The following is a 22271-nucleotide window of genomic DNA, read 5'->3' as shown; positions in this document are numbered from 1 at the left end:
ACAAACTCACAAAACACCAGTGTTTTGAAGGGGGGAATTGTGTAATATTTTTATGGTGCTTGTCACCTTCCTCCTGCAAAGAGTCGTCAGGCCTAACAAAAAAGGAGTGGGGAAGAGAAATTGGAGAAAGATGAAAGATGAAGAGCTCAAAGAATGGCAACGGTAGAGAATGGGAGGTGGAAATGACTGAAAATGTGGGGAAGAAGAAATTAACAGTAATAAAGGAAACAAAGTTGAGTGAAATCTTAAGTTCAGGGTAGAATGGTGTAGGTGGTGTCAGAGGGCTTAGCAAAGAAACTAAATACTACAAAAAGGATGAATATGAATGACGATAGCTTGGAGAAGATCGAAGAGAAATAATCTGTTAAAGAATAGACAATGTGTCACCTTCCAGACCTGGCTCATGGGAAGTGAAGTTACATTACTACTGGCAATTACATATTAATCTAAGGTCTATGTAGAGGGTGCTGTAACCTTTCCGATGCTCACAGAATCACAGAATGGTTGAGGTTGGAAGAAACCTCTGGAAATCATCTAGTCCAGCCCTGACTGTTAGCAAGTAGCCTCTGTTGCTTGCTTCTCTCTTGCTTGCTTCTCTCTCTCTCTGTTATAAAAAATAATAATAAAAAAAAGTAGATGGCCTCTCAATTGCTTTTAAATATTTTTCATATATAGGAGGCAGATGTATTCCAATTAACTTCAGATCTCTGTAGGACACTTACCTAAACTGGATATCAGAGGGCCTTTATGAGTAAGGAGAATATGCAATTCATCACATCGTAAGCAGGCATCCAGGATGGCAACTGTCTAACTCTTCAAAAAGTGCCTGCTGTAGAAGGAGCTTACAAAGACTAGGTTAGAGTTGGGAGTCAGATTTATGTTCTCCTAAAAGTTAGGCTGGTGAACTACTTCTGTTAAATATATTGGAAAGTTATTTCTTGGACTTTCTAGTACCTTCTCATACCTTGATTTGATCTTAGTGCACATGTATAATAATGTGACTATGTAATTAAAGATCTATGTTTACAAGAATCTCCTGTTCCTCTGTAAGAAACGGTCACAAAGCTGAGAAGTACTCTCTGGCTTACTACTTACAAACCTTGGCTTGAATCTGACGATYTTGTGGAGCCAATTAGAATGCTTCTTAAAGAAGTTCTCCTTCATGATAGTTAACAAGTAGTTATTAGCATTCTTTACTATTGCAAAAAGCATGAAGTCCAAGATATTCCAGAATCTCAAATGACTTTCTCTGCAAGGCAAATGCTGGCCAAAGGTAGCAATAAAAAGTATTTTCAAATGAAAAATTCAGTTAAAAGTAAAGCAATGAATTGAAAAATAGARTATTTTAAACATAACTGGTCACCTCTAGAATATCAAGGTGATTAGCTGTTCTGTGCTTTCTTGGGGAAAGACCATTTGAAAACCTGTGAGTAAACATCTTGAGCAAGTCTTGGGCTTAGGCTAATGCTCATTATCCCACCCACACAAGTATGCCTGGGAAATTATAAAACGGTCATCTCTTAAACGCTATAGAAGCGTCAGGAGAGGAATAAGGAAATGTTCTGGAGTCATATGACTGAGAAAAGTGAAAGAGGAATGGCAGTGAAGCTTGTTAAAACACTGAGGAGGGATAGGTGCTTCTACTGAGTTCATTTGCAAAAGTCTTCCTAGATTTTTGTGTTGAGTTTCTATGGTCACGTTAAACCAAGTGCTCCCTTCCCTTCATAACCTCCAATTTGACTGGAAGATGACAAGAACTTAGTGTGTATATTCCTTGTCCTGCAAGCTCTTTATTCTTAATGAAATATTTTTTGGTATAAAAAAATTAAATGAATTTTTAGCTAGGCAGCATCTCTCAAATCTTTGCAGGTATAGCGACATTATTTACCCTAAATGAGGTAATGAAGCAAATGGTTGAAACGGACATAAATGGCCTGGTGAGTTAAGACATTGAACTGTAACTATACTATTGGGGGGCCATTTATTTCCTGATAACCTCAAACTGACCGAAGGGCATATTGTCCCAACTCATCTGGAGGAAACTTAGTCTGAGCTGAAACTAAATCTCTTTTTGTCACTTGATGCTGGTGTATTTTTAGCTCCAGAAAGGAAGGAGTCTCCCTAGGTAAGCAGGGTTTGATATCTCCTTTTTAAGGCGTACTAACATTATGTCCTAATAAAAATTGCTAGTAGGCTCAGGTTAGTGATAGGAGAATTGTCCTTATGAAGTATTCATACGGTCCAAAAATCTTGTTCTTATTTAATGTTTTAATTATTTTTTTATTTTATATTAAATTAAAATGACTGGAAAGACAAAACCAAGTTCAATCTTAGGGTCATATGTTCCAAACAGTAATTTTTGAAGAGTAAACAGTCATCCTTTTTGACACTAGAATATAGGGAGGGATGACAGCATTTTTTCAGCAATTCTAATTTAAAATATCTTAGTAGTGCTTATTCTGTTGTGTCTGAACTTCTATTCAGATGTCAGACTAGTTAGGTTTCTGATAGAACCTAGCCAAACAGAATTCCAGATTTAGTTAATACATTGTGATTTAGTTTCTGATTTGTCACTTGACTGTGGATACTGTTGATTTGCTTTGGGGCTGTGTGTGTTTAGAATTTCTTGTCTTTTTAGGTTTATTTAAAAAAAAAAACATTCTGGAAATAGCTGGATCATAGACCAAATTTGAAATGCAGAAGAATAGATTGCCTAGATACTTACTTGAAATTACCATCCTGAACATGACTGAGTTGGGCCAAAAAAATCCAATTCTTCAGTGAGACAGAGAGAACCAAACTTGCTGTGACTGCAAAAGCTCCATCTGTGGTGATTACTGGAGTTGTTCTTAACTGTGGTACTTGCTGGTCCAGTCCTCCTGCCAAAGGACTGGCAAAATAGCAGGTGTCACAGGTGGTGTTACAGTGCAAGTGTAAGCCAGGAGGGGACTGGCTGTTAAAAAGATCTGTATCATTCTGTAGCCTGATTAAACCCTGGTTAGTAGGTTTTTAAGCTTGTAGTTTTAAGATGGTGGAAGTCTCCTGTTTGTACTGCCTAAGTTATGTGACTATTTCTTTAATGACTTTATAGAAACCGAGCATACCCTCTAAGGCAGGCAGACCTATGTCAAATAGTATACCTGGCCAAGCAGATGACAAGGGAGGTAATATGAAGTCTTGTTGAGATCTGTGAAGGAAATGTATCCCATATTTGCGTGCACTGATAACCTTTTTTTCTAAAAACAAAGGTTGTGTTAGACTTGGAAGAATAGGCTTGCATCAGACCACTGCAGCCTCTTGAGTTATTTCAGAATGTTTGCTGCAGTATTTGAGGAGATAGCAGGGCATAATTGTGGAAAATATTAAAGAAAAAACTTTGTTTTCCTAACTTGTATTGTGAGATGCACTGGTGCAGCTTGTAGTTTGTATATAACAGGAATAATTGAATGAAGAGAAATAGTAAAGCACAGTGGTTAAGATACACTCAAATACATAACTGAAGTCTTTTCACAATTTCCCACACAAATTGAAAGAATGTGTGTCTGTACGGACCTGATGTAGGTCAGATTATAAGGAAAAAGATACTGCCTGCAACTTGAAGAGCTTGCATGAATGTAGTTTCTTAATTAACTATCATCTCCTGTGTTTCAAGATGCACAGTACATTCCAGTACCCTAAAACAAATTTGACAGCTGAGAGCTGTGATTTTTATGAAAGTCCTTTTTTTGTTCCTACAGTACTACCCACAGTTTTAAATGCAACCTGTTCTTAAAATTCTTACTGGAAGGAAGAGTGAGGGATGGTGTTAGTACAGGGCAAGTGTGTGTTTGACAGTGGCACCCAGTATAGCTGTAGCATAAAGTGCATTTTGCACTAGGGTGGTGGTGGTGGGGTTCACCCATTTGCTCTGTGACTGCATTTTTAGCAGTCTGAGAGATACTGTTCCTTCCCCTTCAGTTCAGATCTGTATTTGAACCAAGCAGTGAGAGCTGAGGTGAGGAGCAGGTTCCTGGAGTGCTCCAAGTTTGGAGATAGGGTAGAAAATACAAGGTAACTTTAGGACTGAGGCTTGATTAAAGAGGGACTTCAGCTGGGAGCAGGATTGTCAGTAGGAGAGGAAGTGGAAAGGACCTTGGTAGAGAAGGAAACAGTTCGTGTAGGAGAAGATTGGGAAGTAGAGGCAGGGAGAGAATGAAGTTTTAAGAACTGCGGAGACTGATAACTCTGGAGTTGATAGGCTTTGAGATTTTGGGTAGAGGAAGAGTTGGTACATCTGAAGTGGCAGAGTACAGGCTTTGGAAAATGCATCCTATGGTTTATTTTTCAGCCTGATTCAAGGAAATGGGAACATCTTAGTCAATATGTGAAATGAATTCTCTTCCAGGGAGAAATCTGGGTAGTGTAATGAGTGTGTCTGTATCTGCTCTTGCTGAATCTCTAGAAGTTAAAAGATGCAAATGATTTTGGAACGAGATGGTATGCAACAATATCACTTATTGTTTTAATCTGCAAGGTAGAACAGCCTGTTCCACTCTTCTGTGTGTGATGGTGAACACATACTTTTTTTTTTTCATGTAGCCACTGGTATATGCTTATTTTTCATCTTGCCTAGCCTCACAGAGGTGACACTTGATTTGCAGATACTCTAAGTGCTTAGTGCTTCTAACATGCGTAAGAGTGATGACATCTGTTCCCTTAGTTAGCAAAGTGCTGTCACTTTAGCTTGGAGCTTGAAGTTTCTCTCTTGCTAGAGGTGACTCAGTGACAAAACCCTGACGAAAATCATCTAAACCAAAACTGACTGGCTTTCATATCTGTAGCAGTTGTGGCTTGTGAAGTGCTCTAAAAAATATCTGCTGCAAGAGGTCATCATAGGCCTCAAGTTGAACATCAAGAGTCTGTAGACCCTTGAAAATATTGACTTTGTGCAGTAAAATCCAATGTCAAATCTGTAAGAAACAGGTATGGAAAATATATCTGCTTCTGGATTTCCCTGTTTAATTAGACTTTTGTTTAATTTAATTTGCTATATTTTAAACTTCCCCTAATCCTTCGTGTATCACTTCTCATGGTTAATAAGAAGTTTGAATTGTTCATAGTAATAATAACTGATTAGAGCAAACATTCCTTGAGTGCAGTCTATTTTGTAAAGTAGAATAGATCCTATAAAAAATACATGAAATACTGTGATCTTGATAATAAAAGCACTTCATAATTATTGCTTGTGGTCTAGAATATTTGACTTATAAGCAAGTTACTACTTTCTTCTGGTATGCAAACAGGTGCAACTCCAAAGTCTTAATTTTTAGGTTAAATGTAGTCTTACCTTTAGGTAGACTTTTTACAACTTCCATAGGCTTTTATGTATATTCTAAATATTTCCATTTTTAATTTCATGCCTTGGAGTGTGATTGAAAATTAACCCTTATGGTCAAAGAGATGAAGAGATCAGTGCTTTCGGGAGATCTCCTGTTTTTTAGACTTAGGTTTTAATTGTCAACAAGAAATCAGGAATACCTACAATCACAGAGGGAGAATGGGGAGTTTCAGTTGGAGTGTTGTCATTATGTATTTCACTGAACTGTCTAAAATGGAAGGTGATCCAAAAGAAGAATAATGTTCAGAAGTAGCAGAACTAACTGACGTGAAGTTTTAGTGCCTTCTGTAGCCAAAAGCTGTAATAGGAACTCTGGGTATTAAAAGGAGTATTTTGATAATTTGTTTTTGACACTATATCCTTTGATAGAGTAAATGCATTTTTATAAAAATGTTCAGAAGAAAGTGCTTTTTTCTTTTCTTCCTTTTTATTTTAGATTGCAAAGGTGGATTGCAAGGAAGTACTAGACATCATATGTAATCTGGAATCTGAAGGACAAGAAAACACTGCGTTTATTCTTTGTACAACATAYCTTACTCATCAACTTCAAACAGCAAATGTGTATTGCTCTTGGTAAGTAGTAAGCATCACCACTGCTTTTAACTGTCCTCTTCACTGCCTACTGGCTTTTATGCAATAAAATAGAATAGCTCAATTGTATGGTGGATATATCGTCTTTTCAGCCTGATGTACTTCAGCTTAGTACTTCTAGGAAAATAACTTATGAGGAAATAAATAAGGACTCGTTTGTATCTTACATTATAGCTGCATTAATACAGCAGTTAGTGTCAACAAATGAATGTCAGACATACTTGTCCAATTTGTTAAAAATCAAACTGCACTCATATGAATGGCATTAATGAGAACACTTCAATAATATAGTAGTTCTATAGGTCAGCATTGCTGGGTAAGTGCTGTCTGGGTTCCTGATCTTGATACTAAACACTTTAGCTTTGTGAATCTACAGAGTTTATTGTAATTTAATTCAGGTTTTTCCCTCTTGAAGACTTAGACCCATAAGAGTTTGATCACTTTTTTTCTCAATTCTTTAGCAGAGAAGTAGTAGGAAGGTACAGAGGCAGCACCCTTAAACTCTTTACCATAACAATCTTTTGTCCTTCAGAGAGCCTTTTTTTATAAGTTGATTGGAATGTGGAAAATTCTGTAATCCTAAGAATGCTTGTGTTATATCGTAGAATGGTAAGGTTGGAAGGGACCTCTGGAGATCATCTAGTCCAGCCCTCAGCATAGCCCATATGGGGATTGAACTCGTGATCTTTGCGTTAGCAGCACCACACTCTGAGCTAAACCTGCCCCCAATATATTACCAAACTGTGGCTATAAAACTTCTCCAGCCTCTTAACTAGTTGGAAATAGGTAATTTTTTTGTATAACTATTTCAGCAGTGGCAAACTGGTAGAGTTAAATCAGGGAATCTGTTTTCTGACCCTTATAGAGCAGATTTGTAATTGTGGTGTTGGAAACACGGCTAATGTGAAGTTTCCTCCTGCTTAAACTGTGGTCTGGGCAAAGCTTTAATTTTGTCAGACATCTCAAATATATCTTGGAAATCTGCATTGTCAGCCATGGCATAGTTCATTCACTCACTTTACATTTTAAAGCTGTGAAGGAAAGTTTTCATAGCACTTAAATGTCAGCAGGAATGATTGATAGTTTAGCCTCATACAGTCATTTGCACAAAAACTGCATCAGGCCAAGGATGCTTGTTTAAGCAGAAACATGCCTTGTAGAGAGAAATGAGCCCTTAGAGTCCAGGCAGTGGAGAGTCCACCAGACACACAAGCTTTAGAGGCTGACTGCTCTTTGCCTCTGAAATATGTTTTCAGAGATGGCTAGAGTAGGGAATGGAGCCATGCCCAAAGCCTATAGCAGTGATTCTCATTTAGCCAACACAAATACAAAGCTAAAATCTGTATCACATTCTCTTTTTTAAAAAAACAAACCTAACATTCCTTAAGGGTGAACTAAAAGATCTGCTGTTGTCCAAGGAGACTTGTTAAGGAGTTCTATTTAAGAGCTGTATCCCTAGGGTGCGGGTGAAGAGAATCAGGGTTCAGGTGCAGCTGAGACTTTTAAAACTGATGAGAGGGAAAAATACTTCAGTGACATAGCATTTTAGAGTTAAATAACTTTTTTTTTCTGTGTGACAACAATCATAGAGTATATTCTTGGTTTGCAGTACAAACTCTGAGCTGAAACTAGTTAGAACTTTATTGAAACTTTCATGTCCCGTAATTCAGCATAACTTGCAGTTTCTTCTGAGTCATGAGTCAGGAGAGATCAGTGAGAGATGACAGTTTCTTATTTCCGTGCCAGTTTGGTCCATGATATGCCTGACAAAGGATGTCTACACAGGACACTGACTGTAATACAGTTGGAGATACCTACTCATAAAATTGATTCACATAAGTGACAAGTAGTGAAGGCATAAAGGTGCAAACATTAGCGTAGTCTAGTGACAAAAGTAGGTTCCTACTTAAGTTAGCAGGCTTGTGCCACTCTCACTGAAGCCATATCATTGTCTTCTACTGTTTGTGGTTGTTCAGGCTAAGGTGTTCTGGTTCAAACTAAAGTGCTAGTATGTCCAGCCATGCCACAGTTGCAGCCTCTGCTGTTGTGTGGACATACACCAGAAGGTTCCAGTTCCATCTCTTTTCCACCAGGAGTCAGAAAGGAGAATGAACTCTTCTGTGTAACACTGAAATTGTGTAGGGATGTAAATTCAAAATCTAGGAATGTACGTAGCACTCTATGTACAATAGTATTGTATGTTTACTACAGTATGTGGCCTGATCCACTTAAAAGCAAAGCCTCCATCCGGGATGTTGGAACGCATAATGAAGTTAATCTTCTGATGAACTCTTCTGAAACTGCCGTAATGCTTCTTGATCATCTAGAACCCTTCAACTGACTACTTCCTCACTTTTAGGCTGTACCTCTAACCTTTAAAAGTACTGTTGTTTGAAAATAAGGAAGTTGTGCTGATCTAATGGTGAAATTCTGTTGTATATGTTGGCCTTATTGCATCGATCCTCACCACCTTTCCTTATGGCAGATGCAGATCTAGTGATTTAGGCACAAGATGGATGAATTCAGCTGGTTGATATAGTAGAAAACTTAATTTGGAAAATTAATTTTCTGTCAGATTAGCCAGCTGAACTGATTAGAGGTGAGGCTACGTGCTACAAATAGTCATCTCTGCAAAAATGAGGCTCCAGTCCTGTAAAGATGCTGCTCACTGGAATCATTGCAGACTTGAAATAAAATTAGGGCAGTGTTGCTTTCTCTGCATCAGTAACTTCGATAAACTCAGATACAAATGTAATAAATGTCAGAGCTGGCTGAGAGGAGACAGTGTGGAGGACAGCAAGTGTTAGTTGGACCCACTGTAATATGCATATTTAGCTTTACTCTATAGCTGAATCTAACGTAGGAGGATCACTTGTTAGAGGTAGCTTGCCAGCCATAAAATAAGCTTAGATATAACATTAAAGTTGTACTGAAATACTTGGTTAAATTGAATACATAAGCTGAGGAATCTCCGTTCTGTGACCAACTGCAATTTTTAAGGGACAGCAGTGTTTCAGGTAATTCACTTCAAAGAAGGTCCTGTCTAGTTTAGAGAAACAGGAGCAGCTGTTGAAATCTTATTTAACTTGAAGCACTGTTTCATCTACTGAATTTGGACTACTTTGCTAGAAAAAAATAATGTCATTAACATCATTTCGGTTTTGTTTTTCATAACAATAAAATATAGCTTGTGTATATTCAATCGTAACTCTGCATGATGGTGTTTCAGTTCAATAAATGATTAAAGTTTTAATCGGTTCTTGTGGTGTACTTCTGGTGCATTATGTAATTTGACAGGCCAGAACTGAATGCTGGTGACTCAAACATTTAGTAAAGGAGGAGAGCAGGGAATGAGAAAAGCAGAGACCCTTTGGCACAAAGGGCATGAAGGTCAACTTCCCTTTGCATAGTAACACATGTTGCTACGGATTCAGTTCAACAAATGAGCCATAACCTACGTACTTGGAAATATTCCATGTGTAGGATCCTGAAATAAAATTGTTTCCTGCAGAATTACTTGGAATGTTTCCATCTCCTTAACCTGACAAAGGGCAAAATAAATTGATGAAATTTTCTGATAAGCTAGCCCATGGCTAAGCCTTCACAGGCGCTGTGAGGAAGCAAATTGTTGAATGCTGCAGTCCTGCTCACTGCTAGCCACCCATTCCTGTTGTCCATCTCCAGATCTTGGCTTGTGCCGCTTCGAAGAGAACTAGCTTGCCTACTTAAGATATAAGTATTCCGGTTTAAACAAAAAGGGAAAGACCTATGAAAAGCAGGGGGAAAAAAGACTGCTTTTGAGACTGTTACTGTGAATGAGGATGGAGCTCTGGTGCAGTAGGGCCAGTTCTAACAACTTGTTGCTGCCCAAAAGGGACGGGGGAAAAAAATTCTTCCTCTCCTGCAATGTTGGCTGCACAAGTCTATCTGACCTGTAATGAGTACATTGAATTAACCCAGCTAAAACCTGTTTATAGCTTTCTACAGACTAATGCTTGACTGGTTTACCAGCTGGTCAGACAAGTACCAGAGCAATGCAAAGCTGATGCTTCTCCAAGTGATGAACTGTTAATCTTTTCAACTGTAACATCACTCTCTTACTCTAGAAAAGGGCAAATTTTCCTTCTCTTCCTCCCTCCCTCCCCTCTTCACTACTGTAGCATCTGCCCGATGGCACAGTGCTAATTGTCCACTGTGGCCTAAATCTGTTATTCTCATATATTTGGAGTGGTTCATCTATTTCATTAGCTTAGCCTATCCTGTAGCCTCAAATCTGTACCTGCAAGAGGAGATTAGCAAAACATGGATATTTCTGTGGACTAGTTTTGTTGGTGCAAAGCTTCATTTTTTTTTCAGCTGAAGATGAAGGCAAACTTTAGTTTGTAGATGTTCCTTCTCATGAAAATAGGAAATTTCTTCAGTGACTGCTGCTTATGATCATAAAATAATACCTAATGCTACTTCTAAGATACAGTCCTAAAGACAGTAGACACCCTCAGTGAAAAGGGAAATTGTATCTAGGAAGTAATGTTTTAAATAGTAGGTCTGAATTAGCTGATTGCCTTATCCTCAAGCAGTCAGAAAATGTATCCATCAATAAAATGTAATTTTTAAGGCTAACCCAAGTGATATTAAATGTGAGCTTCAGCTAAGTACAACTTTTTTAAAAACTTCTCTGGTCTACTATACTAATAAGACTTTGTTTCTTGATATCTGCATGGCTGGAGTTCCTTCTCTTCCCTATCTGCTGTCCCTGCCTCAGATCAACTTGAAATAGAGAATTACCTGAATACTAAGAAATGTCTTCTCTTGCCTTTCTGTATGCATGAAGACGATACAAAGAATGTTTCTGCATCACCATCCTTGAGGACTTCTTCCCACAAACTGCCCTAGCTTTGCCGAAGGAATAGACGGCATGAGAAAAGGAACAGGATGGCACTGAAACCTTTTTGCCCTATGGGAATCTCTTAGGAATAAGGGATTATCCAGAGTAGAGCCCTTCTCTCAGTACTCTTCCAATTTGCAACTCTCTACACATACTGAGTACACGTGCAAAATGACTGATACCTTGATAAATTATTTTCAGTTCATGAATTTTGTTTCTGTTGTGGTAATGCATTAAGTTTTTTGTAAAACCTTTTCCTTTTAATTCTGTGGCTCTCTTGAGGTAGCTTTCTGTCATACAACTCTTCCTCTTAGCTCTTCTGATGTTCAACTAACCTTTATATCTTCTTTCTTTAGAGTAAAGAGCTGTCATGAAGGTTACTGATATTCTAGATGTCAAAATTATTCATCTTTTTCCTCTCCAATTCTGTTTAGAATTACACTGTTCCTGGGTTAGTTTTGTGTAGGCCTGTCCAACCAGCTGTTCAGCTGTCCCCTTCTGACTGTGAAAGGCTGAGGGTTTTTTGGGTTTGATTTGTTTTTTAATCCATGTTCCTAGTAAATACAGGCAATTGTATGCATTAAATGTATCCCARGAGAGATCTGTAACGAGCCCTTTCTTGCTTTCACTGGGCTTAGGGTTCCAGGTTAGGGTTGCAATGAAGCAAAAACTTAACGATTATTCATTGTGTAGTCTGCCTAGATGCCTCCTGATTTTGGGGTATTAGAAGCTATGGTTGACCTTGTAGTCTAGAAACCAGTGTGTATAATTTGATGTATAGAGAGCTTGAGTTAGCAAAGGTGAAGTTTAGTAAAGGAGCAGATGAAAAACTTTACATATAAAAGATGGTTTCTATTACCCTACTGCTTTTTTCTTTTTGTGGCACTTCATCTGCAATGGGAAAGTGATGCAAAGTGACAGATTGCACTGTGCAACAACTGTATTGACCTGGATATAATAAATTGCTTAACAGAACAGCTCTGTATTTGAACTGTGTAAACAGTTAAGCATCTAACCAAAGACAACAGGCAAAACCGAGGCTTGCATGTATCTCTTATGTAACGCTTCTGTAAAGTGYGTTCTGTTAGAGCTGTCTTTTAAAGCACTGAGTGGGAGTTGTATCGTTTGAAGGCAGGTGTCAGCATCTAAGCTACTGCCTAGTGGGGGGGAAGCTGGCAACTTTATATTGTGAATCATCTTACCTATTATAAATTTTTATCTGCAAGTGCTTTCCCCCYCCCCCCCCCCCCATCCCTTGACTGTGGAGGGCTTCTAGGTGATGAGCTTGTCTGTAGATGTCTGCACAAAGTGAAATGAATCCTACTGCTAATGTCTCTTCCCATTAAATAACAGATTATTGATCAGGACTCTTTTGATGTCTTGCCTGTTTAAAAGTAAGACATGACAAAACAGTTCTCTGCAGCATCTCTAGGAGACAGAGACCTGATTCAAGCGTTTGCTGCTTTTTATTAACACTTAAATTTTTGTGGTGTCAACTCTGAGCTAAACTGTGTAGATTCTGGATGAATTATGCATATCTATAATGTGCTTATAATCTGCTTCTAATGTTTTGCAGGGAGCTGACGCTTTTCTGGAGCAAACTGCAAAGAAGAATTGATCCTTCTTTGGATTCCTTCTTGGAAAGATGTCGTCAGTTTGGCATTATTGCCAAAACGCTACAGCATTTATTTTTCCTGATAAGAGTCATACAGTCTGAAGTAAGTAAGCTGCAGTCTGGAATCCTTGAACACAGCCACAACTATTAAAGTTAATTTATTGCTTTGTTAATAATTTCATGGAAATTATATGAAAAATATAGCTTAAGTGCCTAATCACTTAGTAATGAAATATATCTGAAAAATGCCTACCCACTGTAGTTTTGTCAGTTTGACACAAATTTAAGTGACCTTCAATCAATGTGAAAGGGTTGTTCTTTATTCTTAAAACACAGGATGACTGTATTTTGCCAAAGAAAGATTTTTGTACTTTGAAGATATGTCCTCATCCTATAAATCTGTAGTGCATTCATGTTAGGACTTCTACCTTCTGTTCTGATCCTATCTCCAAATAGGCACAGAAAGATTCAAGAGATGTTCAACGGCAATTTTTAAAAAGCTGGGAAGCTCTGTTTGAGGAGAAATGGAAACACTGAAATTGATCCATCTAGTAGGAGTCAAATATAGGATGCTATTTATAAGCTAGCTATCCCTATTCGTCTGCTCAGTCTGGTTAGTTGTTCAGTAGAATGTTTCTGTTTTCCTTTGGCTGCTCTTGACAGTTGAATTGGCTAAACTCAAATACTTTGTGCCTAATCACTATGTGGGACTAGATTTTTTGGGAGGACATTTATGAAAGAAAATAAATGAGACCCTCCTTAATGTAAGTATAAATTGAGGAAAAATTAACTTGCTGGTAATGGTGAGAACTTAACTATTCTAATAACTGTATTACTCAGATCACAGAAGTTAAATTGCATGCAGTGCAGAGTTTTCTACTTTAAAACTGTCATTGTTTCTGGAAGATTCCAGATATTTCTTGCTGAAAATCATAGTTTTGGATATGTAAAGTAGAATTTGCTACAGGAACTTCTTCAGTTTTGTGAATGTTCAAGTTACCAGTATACTCCCCAATCTGCTCAGTTTTTTGCATCGTTGTATGGACATGAGTTAATTCAGAATTCAAATATCAACCGAATTATGGAGAAAACGGATGAGATTCCTTTTTTCAATTAAACTTCTTTCCAGCTTCAGATTTGTTTGTCTGGATGTTAGAATTCTATAAATTATAGTCTCTTCAGTCTGGAGTTAATTCCATGAACCAAATGAGTTACCAAGGGAGGCTTGATAGGAGAGGAGCAAGTATCAAACATCTACTTCTGAGTCAAAAGAAGCAGAGAAATGAGAGGGTTGCATGATAGTCCTTTTGAAACAGCATAGAGGAGATTCTGCCACTCTAATTTGGCAAAGATGAATTCCATTATGTAAATGGTAGTGCTGTGTACAGAGAAATTTTTGTTTCCGCTTTCTCTAAAATGGGCTTATTTCCACTTTCAGAATGTGTGGCAATGTGTGCTTATGTTACTGTGATACGCTGTGAATTATGTACCTGTTTTTTTTTTCTCTGTTTTCTGCAAGACCCTATGAACGTTTCTTCTTCTGGGAAAGCAGCTTTTTAGTGCTCTATAGCAAAGTAACACTATTATTGAATTTAAAAGTATCACGTTTTCCAATAGCCCGTGCACAGTGAAGAGCTTGCTAATTCTTCTAACAGATCTTTAATTCTCTCAGACCTTTCTTATTTGGGTAGGTGTGGGTGTAGTTGTATTAGCCAATGGAAACTGCTGTGGAGATTGAATTCAGAATTCCCCATATTGCCTAAAAATTGCCTAAAATGGATAGGACTAAGGAAATAAGCAGGAATACATGTGGGATGATGCAGTACCCTAATCCATGTTTTATTAGAGAAGATGGGCAATGAATGAATACTGCAGATAGTGTGGCAGCAAAAAGCTTATCTTATGCTTAAAGTATTGATCTGGGACATGAGTGTAGTATATTCTTTTCCTGTTATTGCTGATTTGTTTTACTGAGAAAGTGATTAAGATTACTTGTTTTGGGGATGGAGTACTCTCTCCACCTCTTTCAGATGTATTTGTAAATTATATAGTTTCAGTCTGGTGTTCGGCTGGCAATGCCTGTGAGCCTGAACATTAAACTCCTTGGCTGTATAGATGTTCAGCACATCCTGGAAATCAAACCAAAGACATCTTGAGTTCAGCACAAAAAAAAATAGTATAGGACTGAGTGCATTGTCTGGTTTAGGACTTTAGGAGTAAGCTGGAACTAATTCGTTTATATAAAACCTTATCTGCCTAAGAAGATTGTATAACCTATAGAGGAACCAGCATTTCTCTAGATGCTTCTGTTCCATTATAAAAATATTTGTTGCCTGGAAAGGTATTTAAGCAAGTCAACAGAGTAAGAACTCTTCCACTAGAGTGGTATAGCTACAAACAATTTAAATACCTTTATGCTGTAAAAACCTGCATAACCTTACTTGTGTAACTTCTTGGCACAGACCTGTAGGTGTTTATGGCGGAAATCATTGTCTGCGCAGTTCATATGCTGCAGTCCAAATACAGTGTTTCTACTAGGAAGGAAAATTACATCAAATAAAGTGTTATTTCAACATAAAGTTTGAATGGTGTTTAGGATAATACCCTTCACAAGTTTGAGAAGAGGTGTTATGTAGATTTCCCTTTCATTGAGCGCTATTCAGACTCTTCCCATTGGTTGAGGTAGGAGGTTGTTGAATACAAAGCACTGTCTTAAGATATGTACGTATGAGAAAAGAACGTGCATGTAGTGCTGTCTTAAACTGAGGATTTGCCAATTTTCATGTTTTTTTTTCTTTTCTTTGCAGGATTTCATCACCTACTAACGTACATATTTATGCATGCATACTAATTAATGTTCTTTTTATTGTCTCTCAACACTGTTCATAAATCTTAACCATTACTTGTCTTTACAAATGATAACTAAATAGTTACTTCATACATTCAAACTTTGTGTTCCCCAAAGTTACTCTTGTCAACTTTTGGAACAAAGTAACTTTCAATTTTGTCTATGTAGAATCTGGAATATATTCTGTTTTTAAATCAACATATGGATAATCTTTGTAGGTAGCTTCCTGATACAATTGAGCAGTATTTCAAGAAGTTGAATAGACTTCTTGGAAGATGTTTGGAATTTAAATGCCGATTATCTTCATGAGGAAACTTTTCTGCTACCATACTGCTTGTACTGTTAACAGTATTTTTTTTTCAGGGTGTGAATTTATGTTAATTTCCTTATACACAGTATACCAGACATTCTCAATATCCTGTGTGGATGCTGCAGGAAGAGCTTATGTAGAAGATTTGCACCACTTATTTTAGCCATCTGACTTAGTTATGACTGAGAGTCAGTCCATGGAGAGAGACAGAAGTTAGATGGAAGGATGTTTCACAGCCTCCAAGTTCAATGTCTAAGGTAGTCGATGTGACTCCACAGAGCATGCTAAATGTGAGGTAGATCACCTTGCTTTCAAAAAGTAGAACAATTTCCTCATGTAAAATAATTTTCAACTTTTTAGAGTACAGTAATTGACTCAGGGATTTAACACAGTCTGAGTATGTTCTGACTATGTAGTAGGATGTAGTTTATTGGATGCTGGAATCTCATTCAAAATCCTGGAGACTCTCTGTCCTCATAATCTTTCATATTGTCAGGAAGCCTCCAGAATGTAGGTGTAGTTCTTTCAGAGAGAAGCTCTAGAAAGAATATATTTACCAAAGAAAATTAATTTTTGTTTTGTGTTTCTTTTTCCAACAGGCAGAAGAAGCAGGACTTGCTGTGTCAGTTTTGTTATGTGTGAGAGCCCTTCAGATCAGATCAAATGGAAGTGATGAAATGAAGACATCTGTGTGTAAAACAATTGCATGCCTTTTACCAGAAGACCTAGAAGTTAGAAGAGCATGTCAACTCACTGAATTTCTACTTGAGCCAACTTTGGGTGGATTTAATGTGTTGGAAGAGCTGTATATGCAACCAGATCAAAAATTTGATGAAGAAAATGCACTGGTTCCAAACTCACTCCGTTGTGAGCTCCTCTTAGCTTTAAAAGCATACTGGCCATTTGATCCCGAATTTTGGGACTGGAAGACTTTAAAGCGACATTGCCTTAAATTGTTAGGGAAAGTAGCTTCTGATTCTGAGGATGACGCAAGTTGTAATATGTCAGTGAATGAAACTGACATCTTAGATACTTTCTTAAGTGACTATGATGATACGAGAGAACATAAATATTATGATGGAAGAGATTCAATAAATCACCCTAAAGAAAAAGCAAAAGTAAAAAAACCAATTGGTTCTTCAGAAAGATATCAGAGATGGCTTCAGTACAAATTTTTTTGTGTGCTCTGCAAAAGGGAGTGTATAGAGGCTAGAATTCTACACCATTCTAAGATGCATATGGAAGATGGTATTTATACATGTCCAGTGTGTACAAAAAAGTTCAAGAGGAAGGAATTTTTTGTACCGCATGTAATGGAACATGTTAAAATGCCACCTAGTAGAACGCACAGACCTAAAAAGAAAATAATCCTGAAAAAAGAGAGATCGCCACAAAAGACAACAACTTCCAGCAGCCCCTCTCCAGCACTTCAGGAAAAGCTGCATCAGCCACAGCTGTCTGAAAAACTTGAAAATGACGCACATGAATACGTCACATTTAGCCAATTGGAAAATTGCCAGCTGCAAGACAGAGACATCTATCCGTGTCCTGGAACAGATTGTTCTAGAGTATTTAAACAGTTTAAATACTTAAGTGTACATCTGAAAGCTGAACATCAAAACAATGATGAGAATGCAAAACACTACTTGGATATGAAAAACAGGAGAGAGAAATGTGCTTTCTGTCGCCGACATTTCATGACATCATTTCATTTGCGGGAGCATGAACGAGTACACTGTGGTCCTCAACCTTATATGTGCGTGTCAATGGATTGTTATGCTAGATTTGGGTCAGTTAATGAGCTTCTTAATCACAAGCAGACACACGATGATCTTCGTTATAAATGTGAACTAAATGGCTGTAATATTGTTTTCAGTGACTTGGGGCAACTATACCATCATGAGGCACAACATTTCAGAGATGCATCATACACATGCAACTTTTTTGGTTGCAAAAAGTTTTATTATTCAAAAACTGAATTTCAGAACCACCTTGCGATGCATAACATTGCAGTGTCAAATGGGGAAATGAAGCAAACAGTGAAACTTGAAGAGTCTGTTTCAAAAGACAAATTCAGTTATCTTCCAGAATCTCAACTGGTTGAACAGTCTGAAAACTCCAGTCTGAATGAAAACCTGGATCTGACAAGCTCTCAGGAAATTCCACAGATAAAGGAAGAAGCGCTCTCTGACAGTGAAGATCTAGACAGTGAAAGTAACTGCAGTGTTCATTGTGGGAACCACAGCACAGCTATAAACCAAAGCCAGGTGTCTCCTTTACTGATTGAAACAATGGCTCACAATCAAACAGTTCCAGGTTTTCTCATGTCCCAGGAAGGAGTCTTCCATTCAGCAGATGTGAAAGAACAGTGCTCTGATGAGGCAGTTTGCTTTGATGGAAAAAATTTTTCCTGTGGTTTTGAAGGATGCTGTGCAACACACAAAAATGCCAGAGGTATGCAAAAACATCTTCGCAGGGTCCACCCATATAACTTCAAAGGTAAAAAAAAGATGGAGATGAAAACTAAAGACTTCTTGAATCTGCTGAGTGACACTCAGGATAGCAGAGACTTTGGTACAGAGATAGATCATAATTCAGATACAAATGCTGATTCTCCAGAAAGCTTGTATTGTAATATAAACACTAAAGGAAACAGTGGCCTGAAAGAAGAAAATTGTCCTTCTTCCCCAGAAACGTCTTTTTATGACAATTCTAAAGTATCCAATATTGAAGACAATATGCTGGAACTACTTTTAGGCTTGAAACATCTAAGCTTAAAAAATTCTAACATTCAGAATTCTTCAAGGCACAAGCCTTTTTTGGGCTCTTTACAGTCCTATTCATCTAGGGATGCCAAGTGCCCTGAGTCAATAGTAGATGAAGCTACCTCAAAATTTCGATTTCAAGAGCAAGATGATAACTTACCTAGCCAGTATCTTACTCAGCTGGCAGCTAAACCATTTTTCTGTGAATGCCAAGGATGTACTTGTGAATTTGTGACCAGAGAAGCTCTCTTAATGCATTATGTTAAAAAGCATAACTATTCAAAGGAAATGGTTCTTCAGTTAAATATGTTCCAGCATCGGTACTCGCCATTTAAGTGTCATATTTGCCAAAGATCATTTACAAGAAAAACACACCTTAGAATTCACTATAGAAACAAACATCAAATTGGCTGTGAGAGGATAACACACAAGGTATGCTCTAATGAAAAACTTGATCATGTGGGTTTATGTGCAGAGGATATACATAACACTGTTTCAACATCTGTCTCCGCAACCAAGGTTGAATTCRTTGAACATTCGGACCACTCTGAACAGCTTTATCATCCTAAAAAGGAAGACTGTAGTTCTGAAACTGATTTGGAGTCCAGTGAAGAAACAGACAATAATGTAACAAGAAAAACATCTAACATCGCTTCTCTGGACAGTCATAGGGAAGAACTGGAGGCAAGGGAGGGAAGAGGAAGCAAAAGAACAGTTGCTAAAGGAAACTTATGTTACATATTGCATAAGTACCACAAACCATTTCATTGTATTCATAAAAGTTGCAACTCTGCTTTTACCAACCAGAAAGGTTTGATTCGCCATTATAGGACTGTTCACCAGTATAACAAGGAACAGCTCTGCTTAGAAAAAGACAAAGCAAGAACAAAAAGGGAACTTGTCAAATGTAAAAAAATATTTGCATGCAAGTACAAAGAGTGTAGTAAGCGTTTTCTGTGTTCTAAAGCCCTTGCTAAGCATTGTAGTGACTTCCACAATGAACACATAGAGGATCCAAAAGTCCTTTCTGAAACTGAATCTGCAAGATTTGCTTGTAACCAAGCCCAGTGCCCTGCTGTATTTTATACTTTTAATAAGCTAAAGCAGCACCTGATAGAAGAACATGCCAATGAAGAAAAAATAAACAAAGATTTTGAAATTCATTGTGACCTTAATGGCTGTGATCGAATTTTCACAAATTACAGTCATTACTCCCAACATGTGTATTTTCGACATAGTGAGTATTATGATAGTCTCTTTGGAAATCAGAAAGAGGAGCAAGATAATCTTGATAAGGATAAAAATGAACAAAATTATTTGAAAGACAATTTTGACATAAACAAGCAGAATGGGAAGCAGTTAAAAGAAAAACCTAAAAGAATTAGCAAAAGTAAAGAAAAGCATTTGATTAATTTCAAAACAAAAGAGGAAGCGCTACAAATGTGCAAAGAGAAGTCTAACCAGACCCAGTACCCTTGCATGGTTCAGGGATGTCTGTCTGTTGTGAAATTGGAAAGCAGTATAGTGAGGCATTATAAACGCACACATCAGATGACCAATATGTATATAGAGCAACAGATTCAAAAACTTGTCGTTTGTGTTAAATGTGGCATAATGATAGAAAAACAGTCCTCTAACTCCGAAGCAGCTTTAGGCTTGGATAAAAAAGGCCTAAAAGTTAAAGAGGAGAAATCAGCTCGTTCTGAGTATGTGCAGGAGAGTGAAAAATCTCCCGTTCCAAATACAGATCATGACCATCAAGATGTAAGCAATGAAGAGCAAAAGAGATGTCCAGCAAGCGGTGTGAGTTTTGATACGAATGCCTTTATGTATTCAGGCACTTTAAAATATAACCACAGTTCAAAAAATAGCTGTTTTGAAGAGCATAACTTAAGGGAGTCTGTTATGTGTAAAACTGGAGATTTATCTGAAAGTAGTGAAAGAGAAAATGGTTCTTATTTCTCCAATTTACAGTTAGAGTTGCCAAGAGAGAAAGATGCAGAAGGATGTGAACATAGTGCAGTTAACCAAAATGCAAAAAGAAATATACTTTATACTACAAAAGACAAATTACAGAAGCATCCAGTGTCCAGACCATTTGATTTAAAGACATATAAACCAATGGGATTTGAATCTTCATTTTTAAAATTTATTCAGGAAAGTGAAGAAAAAGACGACGACGATGATGATTTTGATGAGGTAGTGGAATGGGAGTCTCCTGAACAGTTTCCAGTTGATGGAATCTTACAAAAAGAGGGAGACTCTCAAAGGGATGTGCCAGTGAACAGCTTTGTCAATGAAAAAAATGTAATCGTACCCCAAAGTGATCACGGGCAGCTAACAGAAATCCAGCCCTTGATTTCAGAATCATCATCTGCCCCTTCTTTAGAAAACTTGAGGGCTATCTTGGACAAGGCATTAACAGACTGTGGAGACCTTGCCTTAAAACAGCTTCATTACTTAAGACCAGTAGTTGTTCTTGAAAGATCCAAGTTTTCCACACCCCTTATAGACTTATTTCCAACAAAAAAGGCAGATGAGCTTTGTGTAGGAAGTACATAAGTAGTTTTGCTTAGAACAGATTGCCTCCACTACTGCTATATGGGGAGAACTTCAGATTAGAACAGAAACTGTTACAGAACACACTGTTTAGGTTAGTTTAGACTGTTTAATTCCATGAATGTATAATATCTGTCGAAAGTACTGGCCAAGTTAATTTAGCTCCCCAGTTTTTTAAAGTGGACTATGCTGACTTTGGTGCTATTTAACACATCAGAATACTGGGGGCTTCCTCTTACAGAGTAAATGTGCATGATTGTATATGGAACAAGTACTAGGGTACCAGGGTTTGGGGGGTGATGGAGTTATTACTTGACTTGAATGTGCACCCTAGGGTGCTTTGTGTAACATATTGTACACTACAGCATCTTATATTTTTTGAGTTATGAGTTTCAATAAATTACGGTTTTTCACCCATTTGTTTACTGTATGGTAAATCTTTATTTCTTTTAGGCAGCTTTAATGTGGCTTGCTTGTAGTAATTGAATTTGGGACCATTCTGTATACCTTGGACAATGAAGTTTGATGCATTTGTAGATAGCTTACCAAACTGATGAAACAGTGCAGATAAGGATTCAATTTTATTCTGTAGCATTTTCTGTCTTCCTTGCAGACTTTAATGAATTAGTATGGGTAAAAAGCACTCTATTTAGTGATAGGAAAGTTCTAGTTATCTTTCCCCTAAAAGGAAGAAGATGCTTCCAAGAGAGAGTGTATATTACAACGTAAGTGTTTGAAATTCATCAATGTATTTCCAAGCGACTCATGTCACAGGGAGGTATCAGTGCAGTTTTGGGGCTCCCTGAATTACCTTTTTGGATAATGAATGAAACCTAACCTGAAGATTAATCAGAAAAGTTATCTAATATTTTAAGACCTGTTACTTGCTCTTTTATCTTGTTTCTTGCCTTACATCTGCATACATTCTGAGGCCCAGAATCTGTACGCTGTGCAAGTGGTATTTTCCAAACTCTGAGGATGATAAGGAGCAAGCTGCAATCACAGTTCCTTATTTATTGACAGTTTGCGGTTTGTTAGGGTGCTTTGTTTTTTATGCTATAATCTTAGAAGTAACAATGGAAAGAAAATGAAGAAAACTTTGGAAAACACTTTGTTTGAACCCTGAATATTGGTTGGGTGCAAGAATGAAGAGGATTATCCTTATATATATATGTGTGTGTGTGTGTGTGTGTGCATGTACATGTATATACATAATGTATTTACATATATATGTGTGTATATGTATGTGTCTGGAGGACTCTGTTATGATCCATACTGAGCAGAAATGGCATCTTCACACACTTGCAGAAGTTACTTGAAC

The 22271-nt window shown here is 37.5% G+C and overlaps 1 protein-coding gene across 2 annotated transcripts in view; it reads left to right on the top strand.

Moving 5' to 3' along the window:
* RLF (RLF zinc finger) overlaps positions 1 to 21367 on the top strand; it is a 54967-nt gene extending 33600 nt beyond the window's left edge. For both annotated transcript variants that reach the window (XM_085302994.1, XM_085302996.1), the window contains 3 exons: positions 5814 to 5950; positions 12430 to 12571; positions 16226 to 21367. In XM_085302994.1, coding sequence (XP_085159120.1) covers positions 5814 to 5950; positions 12430 to 12571; positions 16226 to 20953 — 5007 coding nt within the window. In that variant the 3' untranslated portion in view covers positions 20954 to 21367. The remainder of the gene's footprint in view (positions 1 to 5813; positions 5951 to 12429; positions 12572 to 16225) is intronic.
* Positions 21368 to 22271: the final 904 nt, after the last annotated feature.

This window comes from Rhea americana, unplaced genomic scaffold (assembly GCF_003343005.1).
Source record: "Rhea americana isolate MKP2758 unplaced genomic scaffold, rheAme1 scaffold_195, whole genome shotgun sequence".
Lineage (NCBI taxonomy): Eukaryota > Metazoa > Chordata > Aves > Rheiformes > Rheidae > Rhea > Rhea americana.
Note: the sequence above shows the minus strand (reverse complement) of the source record. Positions and strands in the feature narration are given on the sequence as shown.